This window comes from Lampetra fluviatilis, unplaced genomic scaffold (genome assembly GCF_964198595.1).
Source record: "Lampetra fluviatilis unplaced genomic scaffold, kcLamFluv1.1 SCAFFOLD_394, whole genome shotgun sequence".
NCBI classification, from domain to species: domain Eukaryota; kingdom Metazoa; phylum Chordata; class Hyperoartia; order Petromyzontiformes; family Petromyzontidae; genus Lampetra; species Lampetra fluviatilis.
The window spans coordinates 65,001-88,450 of NW_027620936.1; the positions used below are offsets into that span (position 1 = coordinate 65,001).

General features: G+C 48.8%; 1 protein-coding gene across 1 annotated transcript; it reads right to left on the reverse strand.

The window, feature by feature from the left end:
- Window positions 1–5,870: 5,870 nt before the first annotated feature.
- On the reverse strand, window positions 5,871–17,612 carry LOC144954555 (uncharacterized). The gene is made up of 4 exons (XM_078885026.1): window positions 16,747–17,612; window positions 8,802–8,931; window positions 6,978–7,058; window positions 5,871–6,771 (listed from the first exon to the last, which is right to left on the reverse strand). The coding sequence occupies exons 1-4, from the start codon at window positions 17,553–17,555 to the stop codon at window positions 6,685–6,687; spliced, it is 1,107 nt and encodes a 368-aa protein (XP_078741152.1). The 5' UTR covers window positions 17,556–17,612; the 3' UTR covers window positions 5,871–6,684.
- Between the last annotated feature and the right edge of the window lie 5,838 nt (window positions 17,613–23,450).

The window sequence follows — 23,450 nt, forward strand, 5'->3', positions numbered from 1 at the left end:
ACAGACTCACTCACTCACAGACCCACAGACTCACTCACACAGAGACCCACAGACTCACTCACACAGACCCACAGACTCACTCACACAGAGACCCACAGACTCACTCACACAGAGACCCACAGACTCACTCACACAGAGACCTACAGACTCACAGAGACCCACAGACTCACTCACACAGAGACTCACTCACACAGAGACCCACAGACTCACTCACACAGAGACCCACAGACTCACAGAGACCCACAGACTCACTCACACAGAGACCCACAGTCACAGAGACCCACAGACTCACTCACACAGACTCACTCACAGACCCACAGACTCACTCACACAGAGACCCACAGACTCTCACACAGAGACCCACAGACTCACTCACACAGAGACCCACACACTCACTCACACAGAGACCCACAGACTCACTCACACAGAGACCCACAGACTCACTCACACAGAGACCCACAGACTCACTCACACAGAGACCCACAGACTCACTCACACAGACACACTCACACAGAGACCCACAGACTCACTCACACAGAGACACACAGACTCACTCACACAGACACACTCACACAGAGACCCACAGACTCACTCACACAGAGACTCACAGACTCACTCACACAGAGACCCACAGACTCACACAGAGACCCACAGACTCACACAGAGACCCACAGACTCACTCACACAGAGACCCACAGACTCACTCACAGAGACCCACAGACTCACTCACACAGAGACTCACTCACACAGAGACTCACTCACAGACCCACAGACTCACTCACACAGAGATCCACAGACTCACTCACACAGAGACCCACAGACTCACTCACACAGAGACCCACAGACTCACTCACACAGAGACCCACAGACTCACCACACAGACCCACAGACCCACAGACTCACTCACACAGAGACCCACAGACTCACTCACACAGAGACCCACAGACTCACTCACAGACCCACACAGACTCACTCACAGACCCACAGACTCACTCACAGACCCACAGACTCACTCACACAGAGACCCACAGACCCACAGACTCACTCACAGAGACCCACAGACTCGCTCACACAGAGACCCACAGACTCACACAGAGACCCACAGACTCACTCACACAGAGACCCACAGACTCACTCACACAGAGACCCACAGACTCACTCACACAGAGACCCACAGACTCACTCACACAGAGACCCACAGACTCACTCACACAGAGACCCACAGACTCACCACACAGAGACCCACTCACACAGAGACCCACAGACTCACCACACAGAGACCCACAGACTCACTCACACAGAGACCCACAGACTCACAGAGACCCACAGACTCACTCACATAAAGACCCACAGACTCACACAGAGACCCACAGACTCACTCAGAGACCCACACACTCACTCACACAGAGACCCACACACTCACCACACACTCACACAGAGACCCACAGACTCACTCACACAGAGACTCACTCACACAGAGACCCACAGACTCACAGAGACCCACAGACTCACTCACATAAAGACCCACAGACTCACACAGAGACCCACAGACTCACTCAGAGACCCACACACTCACCACAGACTCACACAGAGACCCACAGACTCACTCACACAGAGACACACAGACTCACCACACACTCACACAGAGACCCACAGACTCACACAGAGACCCACAGACTCACTCACACAGAGACCCACACACTCACACAGAGACACAGACTCACCACACACTCACACAGAGACCCACAGACTCACAGAGACCCACAGACTCACTCACACAGAGACCCACAGACTCACCACACAGAGACCCACAGACTCACTCACACAGAGACCCACAGACTCACAGAGACCCACAGACTCACTCACATAAAGACCCACAGACTCACACAGAGACCCACAGACTCACTCACACAGAGACACACAGACTCACCACACACTCACACAGAGACCCACAGACTCACTCACAGAGACCCACAGACTCACTCACACAGAGACCCACAGACTCACTCACACAGAGACCCACAGACTCACCACACAGACCCACAGACCCACAGACTCACTCACACAGAGACCCACAGACTCACTCACACAGAGACCCACAGACTCACTCACAGACCCACACAGACTCACTCACAGACCCACAGACTCACTCACAGACCCACAGACTCACTCACACAGAGACCCACAGACCCACAGACTCACTCACAGAGACCCACAGACTCGCTCACACAGAGACCCACAGACTCACACAGAGACCCACAGACTCACTCACACAGAGACCCACAGACTCACTCACACAGAGACCCACAGACTCACTCACACAGAGACCCACAGACTCACTCACACAGAGACCCACAGACTCACTCACACAGAGACCCACAGACTCACCACACAGAGACCCACTCACACAGAGACCCACAGACTCACCACACAGAGACCCACAGACTCACTCACACAAAGACTCACTCACACAGAGACCCACAGACTCACAGAGACCCACAGACTCACTCACATAAAGACCCACAGACTCACACAGAGACCCACAGACTCACTCAGAGACCCACACACTCACCACAGACTCACACAGAGACCCACAGACTCACTCACACAGAGACACACAGACTCACCACACACTCACACAGAGACCCACAGACTCACACAGAGACCCACAGACTCACTCACACAGAGACCCACACACTCACACAGAGACACAGACTCACCACACACTCACACAGAGACCCACAGACTCACAGAGACCCACAGACTCACTCACACAGAGACCCACAGACTCACCACACAGAGACCCACAGACTCACTCACACAGAGACCCACAGACTCACAGAGACCCACAGACTCACTCACATAAAGACCCACAGACTCACACAGAGACCCACAGACTCACTCACACAGAGACACACAGACTCACCACACACTCACACAGAGACCCACAGACTCACTCACACAGAGACACACAGACTCACTCACACAGAGACACACAGACTCACTCACACAGAGACACACAGACTCACCACACACTCACACAGAGACCCACAGACTCACTCACACAGAGACCCACAGACTCACACAGAGACCCACAGACTCACACAGACCCACAGACTCACCACACACTCACACAGAGACCCACAGACTCACTCACACAGAGACCCACAGGACTCACTCACACAGAGACCCACAGACTCACAGAGACACACAGACTCACCACACACTCACACAGAGACCCACAGACTCACTCACACAGAGACCCACAGACTCACACAGACCCACACACTCACACAAGAGCCGTATTAAGAGGAAGCTATTTTTATTTTATTTGACAAACAAATGGACTCCGTGGAATGGTGAGCGTGGTGGTGGTGAGCGTGGTGGTGGTGAGGGTGGTGGTGGTAGAGGGCGGTGGTGGTGAGGGCGGTGGTGGTGAGCGTGGTGGTGGTGAGGGTGGTGGTGGTGAGGGTGGTGGTGGTGAGGGCGGTGGTGGTAGAGGGCGGTGGTGGTGAGGGCGGTGGTGGTGAGCGTGGTGGTGGTGAGGGTGGTGGTGGTGAGGGCGGTGGTGGTGAGGGCGGTGGTGGTGAGGGCGGTGGTGGTGAGGGTGGTGGTGGTGAGGGCGGTGGTGGTAGAGGGCGGTGGTGGTGAGGGCGGTGGTGGTGAGCGTGGTGGTGGTGAGGGTGGTGGTGGTGAGCGTGGTGGTGGTGAGCGTGGTGAGGGTGGTGGTGGTGGTGAGGGTGATGGTGGTGATGGTGGTGAGGGTGGTGAGCGTGGTGGGTGGTGAGCGTGGTGGTGGTGAGGGTGGTGGTGGTGAGGGTGGTGGTGGTGAGGGTGGTGGTGGTGAGGGTGGTGGTGGTGAGGGTGGTGGTGGTGAGCGTGGTGGTGGTGAGGGTGGTGGTGGTGAGCGTGGTGGTGGTGAGCGTGGTGGTGGTGAGGGTGGTGGTGGTGGTGGTGAGCGTGGTGGTGGTGAGGGTGGTGGTGGTGAGGGTGGTGGTGAGCGTGGTGGTGGTGAGGGTGGTGAGCGTGGTGGTGGTGAGGGTGGTGAGGGTGGTGAGGGTGGTGGTGGTGAGGGTGGTGAGGGTGGTGGTGGTGGTGAGCGTGGTGGTGGTGAGGGTGGTGGTGGTGAGCGTGGTGGTGGTGAGGGTGGTGAGGGTGGTGAGGGTGGTGGTGGTGAGGGTGGTGAGCGTGGTGGTGGTGAGGGTGGTGAGGGTGGTGGTGGTGAGGGTGGTGAGGGTGGTGAGGGTGGTGAGGGTGGTGGGGAGCGTGGTGGTGGTGAGGGTGGTGAGGGTGGTGAGGGTGGTGATGGTGGTGAGGGTGGTGGTGGTGGTGAGCGTGGTGGTGGTGAGGGTGGTGGTGGTGGTGAGCGTGGTGGTGGTGAGCGTGGTGGTGGTGAGGGTGGTGGTGGTGGTGAGGGTGGTGGTGAGGGTGGTGAGGGTGGTGAGGGTGGTGAGGGTGGTGGTGAGGGTGGTGATGGTGGTGAGGGTGGTGGTGGTGGTGAGGGTGGTGGTGGTGAGGGTGGTGGTGAGCGTGGTGGTGGTGAGGGTGGTGGTGGTGAGGGTGGTGAGGGTGGTGATGGTGGTGAGGGTGGTGGTGGTGAGGGTGGTGGTGGTGAGCGTGGTGGTGGTGAGGGTGGTGAGGGTGGTGGTGGTGAGGGTGGTGGTGGTGAGCGTGGTGGTGGTGGTGGTGAGGGTGGTGGTGGTGAGCGTGGTGGTGGTGAGCGTGGTGGTGGTGAGGGTGGTGGTGAGGGTGGTGGTGGTGAGCGTGGTGGTGGTGGTGGTGAGGGTGGTGATGGTGGTGAGGGTGGTGGTGGTGAGGGTGGTGGTGGTGAGGGTGGTGAGGGTGGTGAGGGTGGTGGTGGTGAGGGTGGTGGTGGTGAGGGTGGTGATGGTGGTGAGGGTGGTGGTGGTGAGCGTGGTGGTGGTGAGGGTGGTGGTGGTGAGCGTGGTGGTGGTGAGGGTGGTGGTGGTGAGCGTGGTGGTGGTGAGGGTGGTGGTGGTGAACGTGGTGGTGGTGAGGGTGGTGGTGAGCGTGGTGGTGGTGAGGGTGGTGGTGGTGAGCGTGGTGGTGGTGAGGGTGGTGGTGGTGAGGGTGGTGGTGGTGAGCGTGGTGGTGGTGAGGGTGGTGGTGGTGAGCGTGGTGGTGGTGAGGGTGGTGATGGTGGTGATGGTGGTGAGGGTGGTGATGGTGGTGATGGTGGTGAGGGTGGTGATGGTGGTGAGCGTGGTGGTGGTGAGCGTGATGGTGGTGAGGGTGGTGGTGGTGAGGGTGGTGATGGTGGTGATGGTGGTGAGGGTGGTGATGGTGGTGATGGTGGTGAGGGTGGTGATGGTGGTGATGGTGGTGAGGGTGGTGGTGGTGGTGAGCGTGGTGGTGGTGAGCGTGATGGTGGTGAGGGTGGTGGTGGTGAGGGTGGTGATGGTGGTGATGGTGGTGAGGGTGGTGATGGTGGTGATGGTGGTGATGGTGGTGAGGGTGGTGATGGTGGTGATGGTGGTGAGGGTGGTGATGGTGGTGATGGTGGTGAGGGTGGTGGTGGTGGTGAGCGTGGTGGTGGTGAGCGTGATGGTGGTGAGGGTGGTGGTGGTGAGGGTGGTGGTGGTGAGCGTGGTGGTGGTGAGCGTGGTGGTGGTGGTGAGCGTGGTGGTGGTGAGCGTGGTGGTGGTGAGCGTGGTGGTGGTGAGGGTGGTGGTGGTGGTGAGCGTGGTGGTGGTGAGCGTGGTGGTGGTGAGCGTGGTGGTGGTGAGGGTGGTGGTGGTGGTGAGCGTGGTGGTGGTGAGGGTGGTGGTGGTGAGCGTGGTGGTGGTGAGCGTGGTGGTGGTGAGGGTGGTGGTGGTGAGCGTGGTGGTGGTGGTGAGGGTGGTGGTGGTGAGCGTGGTGGTGGTGAGGGTGGTGGTGAGCGTGGTGGTGGTGAGCGTGGTGGTGGTGAGCGTGGTGGTGGTGAGCGTGGTGGTGGTGGTGAGGGTGGTGGTGGTGAGGGTGGTGGTGGTGAGCGTGGTGGTGGTGAGCGTGGTGGTGGTGAGGGTGGTGGTGGTGAGCGTGGTGGTGGTGAGCGTGGTGGTGGTGAGGGTGGTGGTGGTGAGGGTGGTGGTGGTGAGGGTGGTGGTGGTGAGGGTGGTGGTGGTGAGCGTGGTGGTGGTGAGGGTGGTGGTGGTGAGCGTGGTGGTGGTGAGCGTGGTGGTGGTGAGGGTGGTGGTGGTGAGGGTGGTGGTGGTGAGGGTGGTGGTGGTGAGGGTGGTGGTGGTGAGCGTGGTGGTGGTGAGCGTGGTGGTGGTGAGGGTGGTGGTGGTGAGCGTGGTGGTGGTGAGGGTGGTGGTGGTGAGGGTGGTGGTGGTGAGGGTGGTGGTGGTGAGGGTGGTGGTGGTGAGCGTGGTGGTGGTGAGCGTGGTGGTGGTGAGGGTGGTGGTGGTGAGGGTGGTGAGGGTGGTGGTGGTGACGGTGGTGGTGAGGGTGGTGGTGAGCGTGGTGGTGGTGGTGGTAGTGGTTGTGGTGGTGGTGAGCGTGGTGGTGGTGGTAGTGGTGGTAGTGGTGGTGGTAGTGGTGGTGGTGGTGGTGAGGGTGAGCGTGGTGGTGGTTGTGGTGGTTGTGGTGAGGGTGAGCGTGGTGGTGGTTGTGGTGGTAATGGTGGTGGTGGTTGTGGTGGTGGTTGTGGTAGTGGTAGTGGTGGTGGTTGTTGTTGTAGTTTTATTGATTCCGCGTCTTCTGCTTCTTCTTCTGCTTCTGCATCTCGGCTTTCCGCTTCGCTCGTTTCACCTTCGCAGCGCCACGCACCTGCACACGCCACGCACACGCCACGCACACGCCACGCACACACGTGTTACACACGCAACGCACACACGCAGCGCACACACGCAACGCACACACGCAACGCACACACGCAACGCACACACGCCACGCACACACACAACGCACACGCGTGTTACACACGCAACGCACGCGCAACGCACACGCGTGTCCCCCCCCCCCCCCCCCCTCACCGTCAGAGGAACTCCGCCGCGTCTCCGTAACTCATTCTCCGCTCGACGTCTCAGATTCTCCTCCCGTCGCTGATTCTTCTCCTGCAGCAACAAACACAAACACACTCACAGTCACACACGCAGACACACACACACTCACACAGTCACACACAGTGACACACACAGTGACACACACACACGCACAGTCACACACAGTCACACAGTCACACACACACAGACACACACAGTCACACAGTCACACACAGTCACACAGTCACACACACACAGACACACACACACAGACACACAGTCACACACAGTGACACACACAGTGACACACACACACGCACAGTCACACACAGTCACACACACAGACACACACACACTCACACAGTCACACACAGTGACACACAGTGACACACACACACTCACACAGTCACACACAGTCACACACAGTGACACACACACACGCACACACGCACACACGCACACAGTCACAGTCACACACAGTCACACACAGTCACACACAGACACACACACAGACACACAGTCACACACAGTGACACACACAGTGACACACACACACGCACAGTCACACACAGTCACACACACAGACACACACACACTCACACAGTCACACACAGTGACACACAGTGACACACACACACTCACACAGTCACACAGTCACACACACTCACAGTCACACAGTCACACAGTCACACACAGTGACACACACAGTGACACACACACACGCACAGTCACACACAGTCACACAGTCACACACACACAGTCACACAGTCAGTCACACACAGTCACACAGTCAGTCACACACAGTGACACACTCACACAGTCACACACACACACAGTCACACACACAGTCACACACACTCACACAGTCACACACACACACAGTCACACACACACAGTCACACAGTCAGTCACACACAGTGACACACACTCACACAGTCACACACACACACAGTCACACACACAGTCACGCACACTCACACAGTCACACACACACACAGTCACACACAGTCACACAGTCACACACACACACAGTCACACACACACACAGTCAGTCACACACAGTCACACACACACAGTGACACACACACAGTGACACACACAGTCAGTCACACACACAGTGACACACACAGTCACACACACACAGACACACACACACACACACAGACACAAACACATGGGGAAGTCAGCAACAGCACAGACCCTGCAGGTGCCGTGTGTTGACTGCTGTGCCAGGCTAGGTGCATGAGGAGGACTGCTGTGCCAGGCTAGGTGCAGGAGGACGACTGCTGTGCCAGGCTAGGTGCATGAGGAGGTCACGGGACAGACCCTGCAGGTGCCGTGTGTTGACTGCTGTGCCAGGCTAGGTGCAGGAGGACGACTGCTGTGCCAGGCTAGGTGCATGAGGAGGTCACGGGACAGACCCTGCAGGTGCCGTGTGTTGACTGCTGTGCCAGGCTAGGTGCAGGAGGAGGACTGCTGTGCCAGGCTAGGTGCAGCAGGAGGTTGACTGCTGTGCCAGGCTAGGTGCAGCAGGAGGTTGACTGCTGTGCCAGGCTAGGTGCAGCAGGAGGAGGAGGACTGCTGTGCCAGGCTAGGTGCAGCAGGAGGTTGACTGCTGTGCCAGGCTAGGTGCAGCAGGAGGAGGACTGCTGTGCCAGGCTAGGTGCAGCAGGAGGAGGACTGCTGTGCCAGGCTAGGTGCAGCAGGAGGAGGACTGCTGTGCCAGGCTAGGTGCAGCAGGAGGAGGAGGACTGCTGTGCCAGGCTAGGTGCAGCAGGAGGAGGAGGACTGCTGTGCCAGGCTAGGTGCACGCACCTCTCTCTCCCTCTCCCGCCCACTGCGTAGCTGCTGCTGCAGCTTCAGGGTGTCCTGGCGCTCCCGCCGCTTCTGCAGCTTCGCCTCCCACGAGGTGCGCAGAGGGCGGTCCCGCACCAGGTCGGAGAAGCTGCAGAGACACAGACAGAGACACACTCAGAGAGACACTCAGAGAGACACACAGAGACACACAGAGACACACACAGAGAGACACAGAGACACACAGAGAGACTCCCACGAGGTGCGCAGAGGGCGGTCCTGCACCAGGTCGGAGAAGCTGCAGAGACACAGACAGAGACACACTCAGAGAGACACACAGAGAGACACTCAGAGAGACACTCAGAGAGACACAGAGACACACAGAGACTCCCACGAGGTGCGCAGAGGGCGGTCGCGCACCAGGTCGGAGAAGCTGCAGAGAGACACGCACAGAGACACACTCAGAGAGACACGCACAGAGACACACACAGAGAGACACACTCAGAGAGACACACAGAGACACACAGAGACACACTCAGAGAGACACACAGAGAGACACAGAGACTCCCACGAGGTGCGCAGAGGGCGGTCCCGCACCAGGTCGGAGAAGCTGCAGAGAGACACAGAGACACACAGAGAGACACGCACAGAGAGACACAGAGACACACTCAGAGAGACACACAGAGAGACACACACAGAGACACACTCAGAGAGACACAGAGAGAGACACAGAGACACACAGAGAGACTCCCACGAGGTGCGCAGAGGGCGGTCACGCACCAGGTCGGAGAAGCTGCAGAGAGACACGCACAGAGAGACACAGAGACACACAGAGAGACACAGAGACACACAGAGACACACAGAGAGACTCCCACGAGGTGCGCAGAGGGCGGTCCCGCACCAGGTCGGAGAAGCTGCAGAGACACAGACAGAGACACACTCAGAGAGACACACAGAGAGACACACAGAGAGACACACAGAGACACACAGAGAGACACAGAGAGACACAGAGAGAGACACACTCAGAGACACACACAGAGACACACACAGAGACACACAGAGAGACACACAGAGACACAGAGAGACACACTCAGAGAGAGACACACACAGAGAGACACACAGAGAGACACACACAGAGAGACACACTCAGAGAGAGACACACACAGAGAGACACACAGAGAGACACACACAGAGAGACACACTCAGAGAGACACAGAGACTCCCACGAGGTGCGCAGAGGGCGGTCCCGCACCAGGTCGGAGAAGCTGCAGAGAGACACGCACAGAGACAGAGACACAGAGACACACACAGAGACAGAGACACACACACAGAGACACACAGAGACACACAGAGACACACAGAGACACACAGAGAGACACAGACAGACACAGAGAGACACACAGAGACACACAGAGAGACACACACAGAGACACACAGAGAGACACACAGAGAGACACACAGAGAGACAGAGAGACACACACAGAGACACACAGAGACACACAGAGACACACACACACAGAGACACTCAGAGGCACTCACACAGAGACACAGACACACTCAGAGACACACAGAGACACACACACAGAGACACACACACACAGAGAGACACACACACACAGAGAGACACACACACACAGAGAGACACACACACACAGAGAGACACACACACACAGACACACAGAGAGATACAGAGACAAACACACAGAGATACAAAGACACACACAGAGAGACACACAGAGACACACACAGAGACAGAGACACACACACAGAGACACACAGAGACACACAGAGACACACAGAGAGACACAGACAGACACACAGAGACACACAGAGACACACAGAGAGACACACACAGAGAGACACACAGAGAGACAGAGAGACACACACAGAGACACACAGAGACACACAGAGACACACAGAGACACACACACACAGAGACACTCAGAGGCACTCACACAGAGACACAGACACACTCAGAGACACACAGAGACACACACACAGAGACACACACACACAGAGAGACACACACACACAGAGAGACACACACACACAGAGAGACACACACACACAGACACACAGAGAGATACAGAGACAAACACACAGAGATACAAAGACACACACAGAGAGACACACAGAGACACACACAGAGAGACACAGACACACACACAGAGACACACACAGAGAGACACAGAGACACACACAGAGACCCACACACAGAGAACACACTGTACGAACGGTGTGTACTGTACGCACTGTACTGTACACACCGTTCGCACTGTACACGGCGCGCACAGCGAGCGAGTACTGTACACACGTGGGCGTGCACTGTACAGTGCGTGCACTGTACAGTGAGCGCACGCGCGCGCGCGTACAGTAACACATCGGTACAGTCTCGATTCGAATCGTTCGTGACCGCAGGAAACACCCACAAACCCCCTCGGTTCTTTCGGCAAAGTCACGTGGTTTAGAAGAGAGAAAAAAAACACAAAAATTTTAATAAAATCGCGACGTTTCGATCGCAACACACAAGCGGCGGTTGGTCGTGGGTTGCGCCCGAAACGTCGATTTTTATTTCATTTAATTTCTAGTTTTTTTAGCGAAAGGACCCCAACGAGTGTGGACGGATTTAGATTGAAAGCTTCTTTCGTGACTGCAGCAGCAAAGATTCATCTTCTTGGTTCTGTCGGTAAAGTCGTCGCGTAGAAGGGAAGTAATAAAATGTTTTTTTTTATATAAATATTATTTTCAGTTTGATTTTTATTATAATAAAATAATAAAACATAATAAAAAATAAAACTTAGTTTGTTTTATTTTTATTATAATAAAAAATAAAACTTATTTTATTGTTTTTATTATAATAAAATAATAAAGCATAATAAAAAATAAAACTTATTTTTATGTTTTTATTATAATAAAATAATAAAAATAGAACGTAATCAAATAACGTTTTTATTTCCCTTCTACGTGACTTTACCGAAAGAACCAAGAAGAATTATGAAGGGAATTCGATTGAAAGATTCAACTTCTTGGTTCTGTCGGTAAAGTCGTCGCGTAGAAGGGAAGTAACCCTAATTTTTTTTATATAAATATTATTTTCAGTTTGATTTTTATTATAATAAAATAATAAAACATAATAAAAAATAAAACTTATTTTGTTTGATTTTTATTATAATAAAATAATAAAACATAATAAAAAATAAAACTTGTTGTTTGATTTTTATTATAATAAAAAATAAAACTTATTGTTTTATTTTTATTATAGTAAAATAATAAAAATAGAACGTAATCAAATGACTTTTTTTTATAAATATTATTTTATAAAGTTTTGTTTTTTATTCTTGCATTATTTGGAAGGGAAATAATAAAATAAAAAATATAACTTTTTTAAATGTTTTGTTTTTTATTCTTGCATTATTTAGAAGGGAAATAATAAAATAAAAAATATTACTTTTTTAAATGTTTTGTTTTTTATTCTTGCATTATTTGGAAGGGAAATAATAAAATAAAAAATATAACTTTTTTAAATGTTTTGTTTTTTATTCTTGCATTATTTAGAAGAGAAATAATAAAATAAAAAATATTACTTTTTTAAATGTTTTGTTTTTTATTCTTGCATTATTTAGAAGGGAAATAATAAAATACATTTTATTTTCATTTTTGTTATTTTAGTATTTCCCATCTACGTGACTTTACCGAAAGAACCAAGAAGAATTATGAAGGGATTTTGATTGAAAGCTTCTTTCGTGACTGCAGCAGCAGGGATGCGTCTTCTTGGTTCTTTCGGTGAAGTCGTCGCGTAGAATGGAAATTGTTTTATAAATATTATTTTAGAAAGTTTTGTTTTTAATTCTTTCATTATTTAGAAGAGAAATAATAAAATAAAAAATATTACTTTTTAAAATGTTTTGTTTTTAATTCTTTTATTATTTAGAAGGGAAATAATAAAATAATAAATATTACTTTTTAAAATGTTTTGTTTTTCATTCTTTCATTATTTAGAAGAGAAATAATAAAATAAAAAATATAACTTTTTTAAGTTTTGTTTTTCATTCTTTCATTATTTAGAAGAGAAATAATAAAATAAAAAATATTACTTTTTAAAATGTTTTGTTTTTCATTCTTGTATTATTTAGAAGGGAAATAATAAAATAAAAAATAATTACTTTTTAAAGTGTTTTGTTTTTTATTCTTGTATTATTTAGAAGAGAAATAATAAAATAAAAAATATTACTTTTTAAAGTGTTTTGTTTTTTATTCTTTAATTATTTAGAAGGGAAATAATAAAATAAAAAATATTACTTTTTAAAATGTTTTGTTTTTCATTCTTTCATTATTTAGAAGAGAAATAATAAAATAAAAAATATTACTTTTTAAAGTGTTTTGTTTTTTATTCTTTAATTATTTAGAAGGGAAATAATAAAATAAAAAATATAACTTTTTTAAATGTTTTGTTTTTTATTCTTGCATTATTTAGAAGGGAAATAATAAAATACATTTTATTTTCATTTTTTGTTATTTTAGTATTTCCCTTCTACGTGAGTTTACCGAAAGAACCAAGAAGAATTATGAATAGATTTCGATGTAAAGATTCTTTCGTGACTGCAGCAGCAGGGATGCATCTTCTTGGTTCTTTCGGTAAAGTCGTCACGTAGAATGGAAATAATAAACTTTTTTTTATAAATATTATTTTAGAAAGTTTTGTTTTTTATTATTTCATTATTTAGAAGGGAAATAATAAAATAAAAAATATTACTTTTTTAAATGTTTTGTTTTTTATTCTTGTATTATTTAGAAGGGAAATTATAAAAGAAAAAATATAATTTTTTTAAGTTTTGTTTTTCATTCTTTCATTATTTAGAAGGGAAATAATAAAATAAAAAATATAACTTTTTTAAATGTTTTGTTTTTCATTCTTTCATTATTTAGAAGGGAAATAATAAAATACAAAATATAACTTTTTTAAGTTTTGTTTTTCATTCTTGTATTATTTAGAAGAGAAATAATAAAATAAAAAATATAACTTTTTTAAGTGTTTTGGTTTTTATTCTTGTATTATTTAGAAGAGAAATAATAAAATAAAAAATATTACTTTTTAAAAAGTTTTGTTTCTTATTCTTGCATTATTTGGAAGGGAAATAATAAAATACATTTTATTTTCATTTTTGTTATTTTAGTATTTCCCTTCTACGTGACTTTACCGAAAGAACCAAGAAGAATCATGAAGGGAATTCGATTCAAAGATTCAACTTCTTGGTTCTTTCGGTAAAGTCGTCGCGTAGAATGGAAATAATCAACTTTTTTTTATAAATATTATTTTATAAAGTTTTGTTTCTTATTCTTGCATTATTTAGAAGGGAAATAATAAAATACATTTTATTTTCATTTTTTGTTATTTTAGTATTTCCCTTCTACGTGAGTTTACCGAAAGAACCAAGAAGAATTATGAATAGATTTCGATGTAAAGATTCTTTCGTGACTGCAGCAGCAGGGATGCATCTTCTTGGTTCTTTCGGTAAAGTCGTCACGTAGAATGGAAATAATAAACTTTTTTTTATAAATATTATTTTAGAAAGTTTTGTTTTTTATTATTTCATTATTTAGAAGGGAAATAATAAAATAAAAAATATTACTTTTTAATGTTTTGTTTTTTATTCTTGTATTATTTAGAAGGGAAATAATAAAATAAAAAATATTACTTTTTAATGTTTTGTTTTTTATTCTTGTATTATTTAGAAGAGAAATAATAAAATAAAAAATATTACTTTTTAATGTTTTGTTTTTTATTCTTGTATTATTTAGAAGAGAAATAATAAAATAAAAAATATTACTTTTTTAAGTTTTGTTTTTTATTCTTGCATTATTTAGAAGGGAAATAATAAAATAAAAAATATAACTTTTTAATGTTTTGTTTTTTATTCTTGCATTATTTAGAAGAGAAATAATAAAATAAAAAATATTACTTTTTTAAATGTTTTGTTTTTTATTCTTGCATTATTTAGAAGGGAAATAATAAAATAAAAAATATAACTTTTTAAAGTGTTTTGTTTTTTATTCTTGTATTATTTAGAAGGGAAATAATAAAATAAAAAATATTACTTTTTAATGTTTTGTTTTTTATTCTTGCATTATTTAGAAGAGAAATAATAAAATAAAAAATATTACTTTTTAATGTTTTGTTTTTTATTCTTGTATTATTTAGAAGAGAAATAATAAAATAAAAAATATTACTTTTTTAAGTTTTGTTTTTTATTCTTGCATTATTTAGAAGGGAAATAATAAAATAAAAAATATAACTTTTTAAAGTGTTTTGTTTTTTATTCTTGTATTATTTAGAAGGGAAATAATAAAATAAAAAATATTACTTTTTAATGTTTTGTTTTTTATTCTTGCATTATTTAGAAGAGAAATAATAAAATAAAAAATATTACTTTTTAATGTTTTGTTTTTTATTCTTGTATTATTTAGAAGAGAAATAATAAAATAAAAAATATTACTTTTTTAAGTTTTGTTTTTTATTCTTGCATTATTTAGAAGGGAAATAATAAAATAAAAAATATAACTTTTTAAAGTGTTTTGTTTTTTATTCTTGTATTATTTAGAAGGGAAATAATAAAATAAAAAATATTACTTTTTTAAATGTTTTGTTTTTTATTCTTGTATTATTTAGAAGAGAAATAATAAAATAAAAAATATTACTTTTTAAAGTGTTTTGGTTTTTATTCTTGTATTATTTAGAAGAGAAATAATAAAATACAAAATATTACTTTTTAAAGTGTTTTGGTTTTTATTCTTGTATTATTTAGAAGGGAAATTATAAAATACAAAATATTACTTTTTAAAATGTTTTGTTTTTCATTCTTGCATTATTTAGAAGAGAAATAATAAAATAAAAAATATTACTTTTTTAAGTTTTGTTTTTCATTCTTGTATTATTTAGAAGGGAAATAATAAAATAAAAAATATAACTTTTTTAAGTTTTGTTTTTCATTCTTTCATTATTTAGAAGGGAAATAATAAAATAAAAAATATAACTTTTTTAAATGTTTTGTTTTTCATTCTTTCATTATTTAGAAGGGAAATAATAAAATACAAAATATAACTTTTTTAAGTTTTGTTTTTCATTCTTGTATTATTTAGAAGAGAAATAATAAAATAAAAAATATAACTTTTTTAAGTGTTTTGGTTTTTATTCTTGTATTATTTAGAAGAGAAATAATAAAATAAAAAATATTACTTTTTAAAAAGTTTTGTTTCTTATTCTTGCATTATTTGGAAGGGAAATAATAAAATACATTTTATTTTCATTTTTGTTATTTTAGTATTTCCCTTCTACGTGACTTTACCGAAAGAACCAAGAAGAATCATGAAGGGAATTCGATTCAAAGATTCAACTTCTTGGTTCTTTCGGTAAAGTCGTCGCGTAGAATGGAAATAATCAACTTTTTTTTATAAATATTATTTTATAAAGTTTTGTTTCTTATTCTTGCATTATTTAGAAGGGAAATAATAAAATACATTTTATTTTCATTTTTTGTTATTTTAGTATTTCCCTTCTACGTGAGTTTACCGAAAGAACCAAGAAGAATTATGAATAGATTTCGATGTAAAGATTCTTTCGTGACTGCAGCAGCAGGGATGCATCTTCTTGGTTCTTTCGGTAAAGTCGTCACGTAGAATGGAAATAATAAACTTTTTTTTATAAATATTATTTTAGAAAGTTTTGTTTTTTATTATTTCATTATTTAGAAGGGAAATAATAAAATAAAAAATATTACTTTTTTAAATGTTTTGTTTTTTATTCTTGTATTATTTAGAAGGGAAATTATAAAAGAAAAAATATAATTTTTTTTAAATGATTTATTTTATTTTTTTATTTTCCTTCTACGTGACTTCACCCACACAACCAAGCATCATTATGAATGCCTCACGACGTTTCGATCCCTCCCCCTCCCCTCCTCCTCCTCACCGTCTCGTCACGGGCTCTTTCCAGACGCGGCCCGACTTCGGCCTCCCTCGGGGCAGCGCGGCGGCTCTGAGGGAGGCTCCAGGGGCAGCCTCCCCCCCCCTCCTCCTCCTCTTCGTCCCACCACTCGCTGCCCCTTCGCTCGCCTCCCCAACCACAATCGCTGCCCCCATCACAGTCGCATTCGCTGCCCCTGCCACCTCATTCGCTGCCCCCATCACAGTCGCATTCGCTGTGCGTTCAATCGCTGCCCCCATCACAGTCGCATCCGCTGCCCCCGCAATCGCTGCCCCCATCACAGTCGCATTCGCTGCCCCCGCAATCGCTGCCCCCATCACAGTCGCATCCGCTGCCCCCTCAATCGCTGCCCCCATCACAGTCGCATTCGCTGTGCGCTCAATCGCTGCCCCTGCCACCTCATTCGCTGCCCCGACCACAGCCACTGCCCCTGCTGCTACTACTACTGCTGCCGTCTTCACCGCTGCTGCTGCCCTTGCAGCTGCCCCGCCAATCGTGCTCGCTGCTCCTTCAGGTGACACCGTCACGACTGCCCCTGTTGCCGCTGCTGCCCCCGTTGCTGCTGCCCCCGTTGCTGCTGCCCCCGTTGCTGCTGCCCCCGTTGCTGCTGCCCCTGCTGCTGTTGCTGCTATTGCTGCTGCCCCCGCTGTTGCTGCTGCTGTTGCCGCTGCTGCTGCTGTTGCTGCTGCCCCTGCTGTTGAACCCGCTTCAGTCTCCACAGCGGCTGCGGCTGCCCCCGTAGGACCTGCTGCTCCCTGTGTCGCGCCGTTGCCTCTCCTCCTCTTGGCCGGCATCGCGGATGAGTGGGGTGTGGGGGGTGTGTGTGAGTGGTGTGTGGGGGGTGAGTGTGGTGTGGTGTGTGTGGGGGGGGGGGGTGTGGGGGGGTGTGGGGAGAGTGTGGGGTGTGTGTGGGGTGTGGGGTGTGTGTGTGGGGTGAGTGTGGTGTGGTGGGTGTGTGTGTGTGGGGGGAGTGTGTGGGGTGTGTGGTGTGGGGAGAGTGTGGGGAGTGTGTGGGGTGTGTGGTGTGGGGAGAGTGTGGGGTGTGTGTGGTTAGTGTGGGGTGTGTGTGTGGGCGAGTGTGTGATGCGTGTACTGCGTGCGGGGTGTGTGTGTGGGGTGTGTGTGTGGTGTGTGTGTGCGGGGTGTGTGTGGGAGCGAGAGGCGAGGCGACTTCAAGAGGCGACACGAAGCGACTTCAAGAACGAGACGAGGCCGTGGAAAGCGTGTGGCGCACGTGTCTTGTGGGCGGCGCCATTGCTGGACGGTCACTTCCGGTGCGTGTGGGCGGAGTTTGGAGGCGGAAGTGACGTCGGGGGTTGTTTTCATTTGGCGCCAAACGACGACGACGACGACGAATCGATTCCGCGATGTAATTTGCAAGCGAAAAAGTGGAATCGCGATGACGTCATCGCGCAAACGTAACCTGCGCGGTGACGTCATCACGCTTTCTCAGACCCCCCCCCGCGCTATTTAACGTGGCGACGTCATCACGCTCTCTCAGTCCGCGTTATTTAACGTGATGACGTCATCACGCTCTCGCCCTCCATGCTGTTAAACGAGGCTACGTCATCACGCACGCATCTCTCCCACGCCCTCCACGCTATTTAACGCGTTGACGTCATCACGCACGCATCTCTCCCACGCCCTCCACGCTGTTTAACGCGGGGACGTCATCACGCACGCCTCTCACGCCCTCCACGCTGTTTAACGCGGGGACGTCATCACGCACGCCTCTCACGCATCCACGCTATTTAACGCGGTGACGTCATCACGCACGCATCTCTATCTCGCCCTCCACGCTATTTAACGCGGTGACGTCATCACGCACGCCTCTCACGCATCCACGCTATTTAACGCGGTGACGTCATCACGCACGCCTCTCACGCATCCACGCTATTTAACGCGGTGACGTCATCACGCACGCCTCTCACGCATCCACGCTATTTAACGCGGTGACGTCATCACGCACGCATCTCTATCTCGCCCTCCACGCTATTTAACGCGGTGACGTCATCACGCACGCCTCTCACGCATCCACGCTATTTAACGCGGTGACGTCATCACGCACGCATCTCTATCTCGCCCTCCACGCTATTTAACGCGGTGACGTCATCACGCACGCCTCTCTCTCACGCCCTCCACGCTATTTAACGCGGTGACGTCATCACGCACGCCTCTCTCTCACGCCCTCCACGCTATTTAACGCGGTGACGTCATCACGCACGCCACTCTTACGCTATTTAACGCGTCGACGTCATCACGCACGCCCTCTCTCCCGCTATTTAACGCGGTGACGTCATCACGCACGCACTCTCTCCCGCCCTCCACGCTATTTAACGCGTTGACGTCATCACGCACGCAACTCTCGCTATTTAACGCGGTGACGTCATCACGCACGCCTCTCTCGCTATTTAACGCGGTGACGTCATCACGCACGCCTCTCTCTATAACGCGGTGACGTCATCACGCACGCCCCTCTCACGCTATTTAACGCGTCGACGTCATCACGCACGCCTCTCTCTCCCGCCCTCCACGCTATTTAACGCGTCGACGTCATCACGCACGCCACTCTCTCACGCTACTTAACGCGTTGACGTCATCACGCACGCCACTCTCTCCCGCCCTCCACGCTATTTAACGCGTCGACGTCATCACGCACGCCCCTCTCACGCTACTTAACGCGTTGACGTCATCACGCACGCCTCTCTCTCACGCCGTCCACGCGATTTAACGCGTCGACGTCATCACGCACGCACTCTTCCGCCCTCCACGCTATTTAACGCGGTGACGTCATCACGCACGCCACTCTCACGCTACTTAACGCGTTGACGTCATCACGCACGCCTCTCTCTCACGCCGTCCACGCTATTTAACGCGTCGACGTCATCACGCACGCCACTCTCTCCCGCCCTCCACGCTATTTAACGCGTCGACGTCATCACGCACGCCCCTCTCACGCTACTTAACGCGTTGACGTCATCACGCACGCCTCTCTCTCACGCCGTCCACGCGATTTAACGCGTCGACGTCATCACGCACGCACTCTTCCGCCCTCCACGCTATTTAACGCGGTGACGTCATCACGCACGCCACTCTCACGCTACTTAACGCGTTGACGTCATCACGCACGCCTCTCTCTCACGCCGTCCACGCTATTTAACGCGACGACGTCATCACGCACGCCACTCTCTCCCGCCCTCCACGCTATTTAACGCGGTGACGTCATCACGCACGCCACTCTCACGCTACTTAACGCGTTGACGTCATCACGCACGCCTCTCTCTCACGCCGTCCACGCTATTTAACGCGACGACGTCATCACGCACGCCACTCTCTCCCGCCCTCCACGCTATTTAACGCGTTGACGTCATCACGCACGCCACTCACGCTATTTAACGCGACGACGTCATCACGCACGCAACTCTCTCACGCTATTTAACGCGTCGACGTCATCACGCACGTTTTAACGCGCGAAAATGACGTCACCACGCCGGAACCCCCACCCCCTCTTTCCCCCCCCCCCCCCTATCGGCGTGACGTCACTTCCTCTCTTCTCCCCTCCCCCCCTCACTCCTATTCGCCTCAGGATCTCCGTTGAATCTGTTGCTGCTTGAAGTCTCCTCTCTCCTCTCTCTCTCACCTCCCATCGCTGCCGCTTCGCTCTCTCCTCTCTCCCCTCTCTCCCCTCTCTCTCTCTTCGTGGCGAGGCGCCTTGCGGTGGTGAGGAGCGTGCGGAGCGTCTTGAATCGCCTCAGGGAGGACAGCCTCAATGCAAAAAACAAAACCCAATGGAAGCGCCTTGCCTGGAACCAGGCCCGAGTTGTCGTTATCGCCGCCGCTGCTGCTGCTGCTACTAACTAACACTGCTACTAACTAGTACTGCTACTACTACTACTGCTAACTAGTACTGCTGCTACTAACTAACACTGCTGCTAACTAGTGCTGCTACTACTGCTGCTGCTAGCTACTGCTGCTACTAACTAACACTGCTACTAACTAGTACTGCTACTAACTAGTACTGCTACTGCTGCTGCTACTACTACTGCTACTAACTAACACTGCTACTACTGCTAGCTGCCACCACCACTACTCACCACCACTACTCACCACCACTACTCACCACCACTACTCACCACCACTACTCACCACCACTACTCACCACCACTACTCACCACCACTACTCACCACCACTACTCACCACCACTAACCACCACCACTACTCACCACCACTACTCACCACCACTACTCACCACCACTACTCACCACCACTACTCACCACCACTAACCACCACCACTACTCACCACCACTACTCACCACCACTACTCACCACCACTACTCACCACCACTACTCACCACCACTACTCACCACCACTACTCACCACCACTACTCACCACCACTACTCACCACCACTACTCACCACCACTACTCACCACCACTACTCACCACCACTACTCACCACCACTACTCACCACCACTACTCACCACCACTACTCACCACCACTAACCACCACCACTACTCACCACCACTACTCACCACCACTACTCACCACCACTACTCACCACCACTACTCACCACCACTACTCACCACCACTACTCACCACCACTACTCACCACCACTACTCACCACCACTAACCACCACCACTACTCACCACCACTACTCACCACCACTAACCACCACCACTACTCACCACCACTACTCACCACCACTACTCACCACCACTAACCACCACCACTACTCACCACCACTACTCACCACCACTACTCACCACCACTACTCACCACCACTACTCACCACCACTACTCACCACCACTAACCACCACCACTAACCACCACTAACCACCACTAACCACCACCACTAACCACCACCACTAACCACCACCACTACTCACCACCACTACTCACCACCACTACTCACCACCACTAACCACCACCACTACTCACCACCACTACTCACCACCACTACTCACCACCACTACTCACCACCACTACTCACCACCACTACTCACCACCACTAACCACCACCACTACTCACCACCACTACTCACCACCACTAACCACCACCACTAACCACCACCACTACTCACCACCACTACTCACCACCACTACTCACCACCACTACTCACCACCACTACTCACCACCACCACTACACACCACCACTAACCACCACCACTAACCACCACCACTACTCACCACCACTACTCACCACCACTACTCACCACCACCACTACTCACCACCACTACTCACCACCACCACTAACCACCACCACTAACCACCACCACTACTCACCACCACTAACCACCACTAACCACCACCACTACTCACCACCACCACTACTCACCACCACTACTCACCACCACCACTAACCACCACCACTACTCACCACCACTACTCACCACCACTACTCACCACCACTACTCACCACCACTACTCACCACCACCACTAACCACCACCACTACTCACCACCACTACTCACCACCACTAACCACCACCACTAACCACCACCACTAACCACCACCACTACTCACCACCACTACTCACCACCACTACTCACCACCACTAACCACCACCACTAACCACCACCACTACTCACCACCACTAACCACCACCACTACTCACCACCACTAACCACCACCACTAACCACCACCACTAACCACCACCACTACTCACCACCACTACTCACCACCACTACTCACCACCACTACTCACCACCACTAACCACCACCACTAACCACCACCACTACTCACCACCACTACTCACCACCACTACTCACCACCACTACTCACCACCACTACTCACCACCACTACTCACCACCACCACTACTCACCACCACTAACCACCACCACTAACCACCACCACTACTCACCACCACTACTCACCACCACTAACCACCACCACTACTCACCACCACTACTCACCACCACTAACCACCACCACTACTCACCACCACCACTACTCACCACCACTAACCACCACCACTACTCACCACCACTACTCACCACCACTAACCACCACCACTACTCACCACCACTACTCACCACCACCACTACTCACCACCACTAACCACCACCACTACTCACCACCACTAACCACCACCACTAACCACCACCACTACTCACCACCACTACTCACCACCACCACTACTCACCACCACTAACCACCACCACTACTCACCACCACTAACCACCACCACTACTCACCACCACTAACCACCACCACTAACCACCACCACTACTCACCACCACTACTCACCACCACCACTACTCACCACCACTAACCACCACCACTACTCACCACCACTAACCACCACCACTACTCACCACCACTACTCACCACCACCACTACTCACCACCACTACTCACCACCACTACTCACCACCACTACTCACCACCACCACTAACCACCACCACTACTCACCACCACTAACCACCACCACTACTCACCACCACTAACCACCACCACTACTCACCACTACTACTCACCACCACCACTAACCACCACCACTAACCACCACCACTACTCACCACCACTAACCACCACCACTACTCACCACCACTACTCACCACCACCACTACTCACCACCACTACTCACCACCACTACTCACCACCACTACTCACCACCACTACTCACCACCACTACTCACCACCACTACTCACCACCACTAACCACCACCACTACTC

Coding starts and splice junctions, on each gene's coding strand:
- LOC144954555 (XM_078885026.1), bottom strand. CDS start 17,555: ATGCCGGCCAAGAGGAGGAGAGGCAACGGCGCGACACAGGGAGCAGCA. Junction 8,932..16,746: donor AAAGAGCCCGTGACGAGACG/GTGAGGAGGAGG, acceptor GTGTCTCTGCAG/CTTCTCCGACCTGGTGCGGG. Junction 7,059..8,801: donor GGCGGGAGAGGGAGAGAGAG/GTGCGTGCACCT, acceptor TTGTTGCTGCAG/GAGAAGAATCAGCGACGGGA.